Source organism: Sapajus apella, unplaced genomic scaffold, assembly GCF_009761245.1.
Source record: "Sapajus apella isolate SASKATOON/1434 unplaced genomic scaffold, GSC_monkey_1.0 scaffold199, whole genome shotgun sequence".
Lineage (NCBI taxonomy): Eukaryota > Metazoa > Chordata > Mammalia > Primates > Cebidae > Sapajus > Sapajus apella.
The window spans coordinates 588,641-595,710 of record NW_022437139.1 but is presented as its reverse complement, the minus strand read 5'-3'; the positions used below and the strand labels follow the sequence as shown (position 1 = coordinate 595,710).

The window sequence follows — 7,070 nt, the reverse complement described above, 5'->3', positions numbered from 1 at the left end:
TTTTTTTTTTTGAGACGGAGTTTCGCTCTTGTTACCCAGGCTGGAGTGCAATGGTGCGATCTCGGCTCACCGCAACCTCCGCCTCCCGGGTTCAGGCAATTCTCCTGCCCCAGCCTCCTGAGTCGCTGGGATTACAGGCACACGCCACCATGCCCAGCTAATTTTTTGTATTTTTAGTAGAGACGGGGTTTCACCATGTTGACCAGGATGGTCTCGATCTCTTGACCTCGTGATCCACCCGCCTCTGCCTCCCAAAGTGCTGGGATTACAGGCGTGAGCCACCGCGCCCGGCCTAGGTATTATTTTTACTTATCAGAAACACATAACAAAATTTGTTATCAAATTTTTTTAAATATTTTGTTTTGTCATACATTGACAATGTTATGGAACATATCTCTACAGTGTTTTTATTTTGCAAAGCTGAATCTTAATACACATTAAACTACAACCAATTTTTCTGATTTTCTGAAAATTTCCAAACACCACCATTCTGTTTTCTTTTTCTAAGTGTGTAACTGCTTCATATATTGCATGCAATCTCTGTCTTTTTGTGGCTGACTCATTTCATTTTGCATAATGTCAAAATTTATCTTCATAGTAGTTGGGATATATCCCGCTTACAAAATTCTGTGTGATAAAACAGTATTTTTATATTTCAAATTTATATCTACTGAATAATTTGGTTACAGAACTTTGAATAGCTTTTACCTATTGGCTTTCAATAATAATGCTGCAATAACTATGGGTATGCCAATAACTCTTCATATTAGTATATACATGATAGTTTATATATGTGCTGCCTGTTTTATTAGTTCATGTTATAATGATTATACTCATACTGAATTGTGTTTTTTTAATGTCTTTTTTATTTTTATTTTTTTCATTTTTTTTTTTACTTTTGAGACAGTTTTACTCTTGTAACCCAGGCTGGAGTGGAATGAATGGCATGATTGTGGCTAACTGCAACCTCTGCCTTATGGGCTCAAGCGATTTTCCTGCCTCAGCCAACTGAGGAGCTGGGATTATAGGCGCCTGCCACCACGCTTGGCAAATTTTTGTCTATTTAGTAGAGAGGGAGTTTCACGATGTTGACCAGGCTGGTTTCAAACTCCTGACTTCAAAGCGATTCTTCTGCCTTGACCTCCGAAAGTGCTGGGATTACAGGCACGAGTGACTGGGCTCTGCCCCCAAATTGTTTTAATTCTGTAGCTTTGTAATGTGTTTTCCTTTCTTTCTTTCTCTTTTTTTTTTTTTTTTTTTCCTAAGACTTAGTCTCATCCCATCATTCAGGCTGGAGTGCAGTTGTGTCATCCTGGTTTACTGCAACCTCTGTCTCCTGGGTTCAGGCGATTCTCATGCCTCAGCCTCCCGAATAGCTGTGATTACAGGAGCCCACCACTATGCTCAACTAATTTTTTTTTGAATTTAGTAGAGACAGGGTTTCGGCATGTTGGCCAGGCTGGTCTTGAACTCCCAACCTCAGGTGATCCGCCCACCTCAGCCTCCCAAAGTGCTGGGATTACAGGCATGGACCACTGTGCCTGGCCTGTAATGTGTTTTCAAATCAGAAACTGTAATGCTGTTATCATTGTTTCTTCTTTGGGTGACTGTTGGGTACTTCATTGTCTCTTGAGATTCTATGTACTTTTGAGGTTGCTATTTCTATTTCCTCAAAAATGGAAAGAAATTTTGAAAAACATTTTATTAAATCTGTACATTACATTGAGCATTATGGGCATTTAAAACATATTATTTCCGGCAGGGCGCAGTGGCTCAAGCCTGTAATCCCAACACTTTGGGAGGCCGAGGTGGGCAGATCATGAGGTCAAGAGATCGAGACCATCTTGGCCAACATGGTGAAACCCCGTCTCTACTAAATATACAAAAATTAGCTGGGCGTGGTGGCATGCGCCTGTAGTCCCAGCTACTCAGGAGGCTGAGGCAGGAGAATTGCTTAAACCCAGGAGGCGGAGGTTGCAGTGAGCTGAGATTGTGCCATTGCACTCCAGCCTAGCACCTGGTGACAGAGTGAGACTCTGTCTCAAAACAAAAACAAAAACAAACAAAAAACATATTATTCCCATCTTTGAACAGGAGCATGCTGTTGAGTGTGTTGTTTTATTTCTATGTATTGGTACATTTTTATTATTTATTTTTATTTTTTGTGGAGTGGAGTTTTGCTCTTGTTGCCCAGGCTGGTGTGCAATGGAACAATTTTGGCTCACTGCAACCTCTGCCTCCCGAGTTCAAGCATTTCTCCTGCCTTAGCCTTGGTTGCTGGGATTACAGGGATACACTACCACTCCTGGCTAAGTTTGTATTTTAGTAGAGATGGAGTTTCCTCATGTTGGTTAGGCTGGTGTTAAACTACTGACCTCAGGTGATCCACCTGCCTTGTTCTCCCAACGTGCCGGGTTTACATGCATGGGCTACCACACCCGGCCCACATGTCTGTTTTTATCTTGCAGCTTCTAAGATCCTCTTTTCTCTGACTTTTAAAATTGTGCTTACAGATCTGTTTGATATAAACATCTTAGTCTGTATCCTAGTTTGTTGAGCTTCTTTGCATCATTTTTTATAAGATTTTTCAGTTATTCCTTTTTATATTTTTACCTCTTTTCTGTTTTTCTTTCTTCTTTCATTTTTTTTTGGAGATGGAGTTTTGCTCTTGTTACCCAGGCTGGAGTGCAATGGTGCGATCTCGGCTCACCGCAACCTCCGTCTCCTGGGTTCAGGCAATTCTCCTGCCTCAGCCTCCTTAGTAGCTGGGATTACAGGCACATGCCACCATGCCCAGCTAATTTTTTGTATTTTTAGTAGAGACGGGGTTTCACCATGTTGACCAGGATGGTCTCGATCTCTTGACCTTGTGATCCACCTGCCTCGGCCTCCCAAAGTGCTGGGATTACAGGCTTGAGCCACCGCGCCCGGCCTCTTCTTTCATTTTTTAAATTAAGTCTTGCTCTGTCACCAGGCTGGAGTGCAGTGGTGCAATCTTGGCCCACTGCAATCTCTGCCTCCCTGGTTCAAGCGATTCTCCTATCTTAGCCTCCCAAGTAGCTGAAATTATAAGCCCCTGCCACCACACCAAGCTAATTTGTGTTTTTTTGGAAAGACAGTGTTTCACCATGTTGGCCAAGATAGTCTCGATCTCCTGATCTCGTGATCTGCCTGCCTTGGCCTACCAAAATGATGGGATTACAGGCCTCAGCCACTGTGCCTGGCCTGGTTTTCTAATATTTTAAATATTTTCGTTATTTTCAGTTTTCTAATTTTCTATACTTCTCTGTGTTCACAGTTTAGTTATTATTTAAATTTATTTTTTATTTTAAAAATTATACTTCAATTTTTAGTCTTTCTGAAAATTTTGTATTTTTGTTGAAACCACATTGCCCTATTTTCACGTTGTAATCTTTTATCAAAATTTGAACATTAAAAAAAGTTAACCTGTCTGAATCTTTAGAATATGGCTTTCACTTGGCATCTTTATAATATGGCTTTCTCCTGGCCTACTTTGAACAATTGTCTGGGTCAGAGATTCTCAGAGTCTCTCAGACATGTTCTTAAAATGTGCCTTGTCTAAAATTTTCTTTTCGTGTGTTTTGTTTTTAAAGACGGGATTTCACCATGTTGGTCAGGCTGATCTTGAACTCCTGACCTCAGGTGATCCGCCCACATTGGCCTCCAAAGTGCTTGGATTACAGGTGTGAGCCACCAAGCCCGGCTTGTCTAAAATTTTTTACTTTTTACTTAAAACTTAAGGGACTGTGGTGGGAGGGGCAGGGAACAGAAAAAAAAAAATTAAGACTAGTGCTGGGTAAATGTAACAAACTCCTCCCCTCCTTTTATTTCCTCCTTTTTTGTGGCTTTAGTGCTCACTTGGGGCACTTGAAACACTTAGCTCATTTATCATTTCTTCTCAGATGTATTTTGGTTAGTTTTTGTTACATATAAATGTCTATAAAAAACTAGGGCATCGGCCGGGCGCTGTGGCTCAAGCCTGTAATCCCAGCACTTTGGGAGGCCGAGGCGGGTGGATCACGAGGTCAAGAGATCGAGACCATCCTGGTCAACATGGTGAAACCCCGTCTCTACTAAAAATACAAAAAATCAGCTGGGCATGGTGGCGCATGCCTGTAGTCCCAGCTACTCAGGAGGCTGAGGCAGGAGAATTGCCTGAACCCAGGAGGCGGAGGTTGCGGTGAGCCGAGATCGCGCCATTGCACTCCAGCCTGGGTAACATGAGTGAAACTCCGTCTCAAAAAAAAAAAAAGAAAAAAGAAAAAACTAGGGCCTCTTGTATTTTTGTATACTATCTTATGTAGTTTTTATAATATTACAGCTTAGAATTGTAACCTATATTTATCTGAGCCTAGTAAGTGAAATAATTTGTTATATTTATTTCTTTCAGTTCTATGTTCTAATTTTGGCCAAGACCTTTGGCCAAGGCTGGGAATAAAAGATTCTTTTCAAAAAGTAATACTGAGAGAAAATGGAAAATGTGGACATAAGGATTTACAGTTAAGAAAAGGCTGTAAAAGAGTGAATAAGTTTAATGTGCACAAAGAAAGTTATAATGAACTAAACCAGTGTTTGAAAACTAACAGAAGCAAAGTACTTCACTGTGATAAACGTGTGAAAGTCTTTCATAAATTCTTAAATTCAAATAGACAGAAGACAAGACCTACTGGAAAGAAACCTTTCAAATGTAAAAAATGTGGCAAATCATTTTGCATGCTTTTACACCTAAGTCAACATAAACAAGTTCATATTAGAGAGAATGCTTACCAGTGTGAGGAATGTGGAAAAGCTTTTAACTGGTACTCACACCTTACTAATCATAAAAGAATTCATACTGGAGAGAAACCCTACAAATGTGAAGAATGTGGCAAAGCCTTTTCCTGGGTCTCAACCCTTAGTACACACCGAAGAGTTCATACTGCAGAGAAATTTTACAAATGTGAAAATTGTGGAAAGACTTTTAAGCATTCCTCAACTCTTAGTAGACATAAGATAATTCATACTGGAGAGAAACCTTACAAATGTGAAGAATGTGGCAAAGCTTTTAAACAATCCATAAACCTTACCAATCATAAGAAATTTCATACTGGAGAGAAACCCTACAAATGCGAAGAATGTGGCAAAGCCTTTACCCTATCTTCATACCTTATTACACATAAGAGAATTCACACGGGAGAGAAACCCTACAGATGTCAAGAATGTGGCAGAGCTTTTAACCGACACGCACACCTTGCTAAACATAAGAGAATTCATACGGGAGAGAAACCCTACAAATGTGAAGAATGTGGCAAAGCCTTTTCCTGGGTCTCAACCCTTAGTATACATAGAAGAGTTCATACTGCAGAGAAATTTTACAAATGTGAAAATTGTGGAAAGGCTTTTAAGCATTCCTCAACTCTTAGTAGACATAAGGTAATTCATACTGGAGAGAAACTTTACAAATGTGAAGAATGTGGCAAAGCTTTTAGCCGGTCCTCACACCTTACTAAACATAAGATAATTCATACCGGAGAGAAACCCTACAAATGTGAAGAATGTGGCAAAGCTTTTAAACAGTCCTTAAGCCTTACTAATCATAAGAAATTTCATACCGGAGAGAAACCCTACAAATGCGAAGAATGTGGCAAAGTGTTTACCCTACCTTCACACCTTACTACACATAAGAGAATTCACACTGGAGAGAAACCCTATGGATGTCAAGAATGTGGCAGAGCTTTTAACCGACACGCACACCTTACTAGACATAAGAAAATTCACACAGGAGAGAAACCCTACAAATGTGAAGAATGTGGCAAAGGCTTTACCCTGTCCTCATACCTTACTAGACATAGGAGAATTCATACAGGAGAGAAACCCTACAAATGTGAAGAATGTGACAAAGCCTTTAACCAGTACTCAAATCTTACTATACATCAGAGAATTCATACTGGAGAGAAACCCTACAAATGTGAAGAATGTGGCAAAGCCTTTACCATTCCCTCACACCTTACTATACATAAGAGAATTCATACTGGAGAAAAACCCTACAAATGTGAAGAATGTGATGAAGCCTTTAATGTATTCTCAACCCTTAGTAAACATAAGATGATTCATACAGGACAGAGACCCTACAAATGTGCAGAATGTGGCAAAGGCTTTACCCTATCCTCACACCTTACTAGACATAAGATGATTCATACTGGACAGAGACCCTACAAATGTGAAGAATGTGGCAAAGATTTTAAACAGCCATCACACCTTACTAATCATAAAATAATTCATACTGGAGAGAAGCCCTACAAATGTGAAGAATGTGGCAAAGGTTTTAAACAGTCATCACACCTTACTCTTCATAAAATAATTCATACTGGAGAGAAACCCTACAAATGTGAAGAATGTGGCAAAGATTTTAAACAGTCATCACACCTTACTCTTCATAGAATAATTCATACTGGAGAGAAACCCTACAAATGTGAAGAATGTGGCAAAGATTTTAAACGGTCATCACACCTTACTAATCATAAAATAATTCATACTGGAGAGAAACCCCACAAATGTGAAAAATGTGGCAAAGGCTTTACCCTATCCTCATGCCTTAGTAGACATAGGAGAATTCATACAGCAGAGAAACTATACAGATGTGAAGAATGTGACAAAACCTTTAACCAGTATTCATATCTTACTAAACATAAGAAAATCCACACTGGAGAGAAACCCTGTAAGTGTGAAAAATATGGCAAAGCCTTTAACTAGTCCTCAGTTCTTAAAAGACATGAGATAATTCATACTGGAGAGAAACTCTGCAAAGTAGAAAGATGTGACAAATGCTTTTGACAACACTTCAAACTTTTCTTTCCATAAAAGAAATCATATTGGTGAGATTTCATATTGGTTATAACAAGAATACATTTTACAATAAAAGATATAAATTAGGCCGGGCGCGGTGGCTCAAGCCTGTAATCCCAGCACTTTGGGAGGCCGAGGCGGGTGGATCACGAGGTCAAGAGATCGAGACCATCCTGATCAACATGGTGAAACCCCGTCTCTACTAAAAATACAAAACATTAGCT

The 7,070-nt window shown here is 39.7% G+C and overlaps 2 protein-coding genes across 2 annotated transcripts in view; one reads left to right on the top strand and one right to left on the bottom strand.

Annotated features, from left to right (window-relative positions):
• LOC116543880 (zinc finger protein 708-like) overlaps positions 1 to 6,928 on the top strand; it is a 24,907-nt gene extending 17,979 nt beyond the window's left edge. Inside the window, exons 3-5 of the mRNA XM_032269838.1 lie at positions 4,412 to 4,893; positions 4,978 to 5,818; positions 6,155 to 6,928. Coding sequence (XP_032125729.1) covers positions 4,412 to 4,893; positions 4,978 to 5,818; positions 6,155 to 6,753 — 1,922 coding nt within the window. The 3' untranslated portion in view covers positions 6,754 to 6,928. The remainder of the gene's footprint in view (positions 1 to 4,411; positions 4,894 to 4,977; positions 5,819 to 6,154) is intronic.
• LOC116543866 (zinc finger protein 429-like) overlaps positions 1 to 7,070 on the bottom strand; it is a 785,602-nt gene that overhangs the window by 354,461 nt on the left and 424,071 nt on the right. The gene's annotated exons all lie outside the window — the stretch shown is intronic.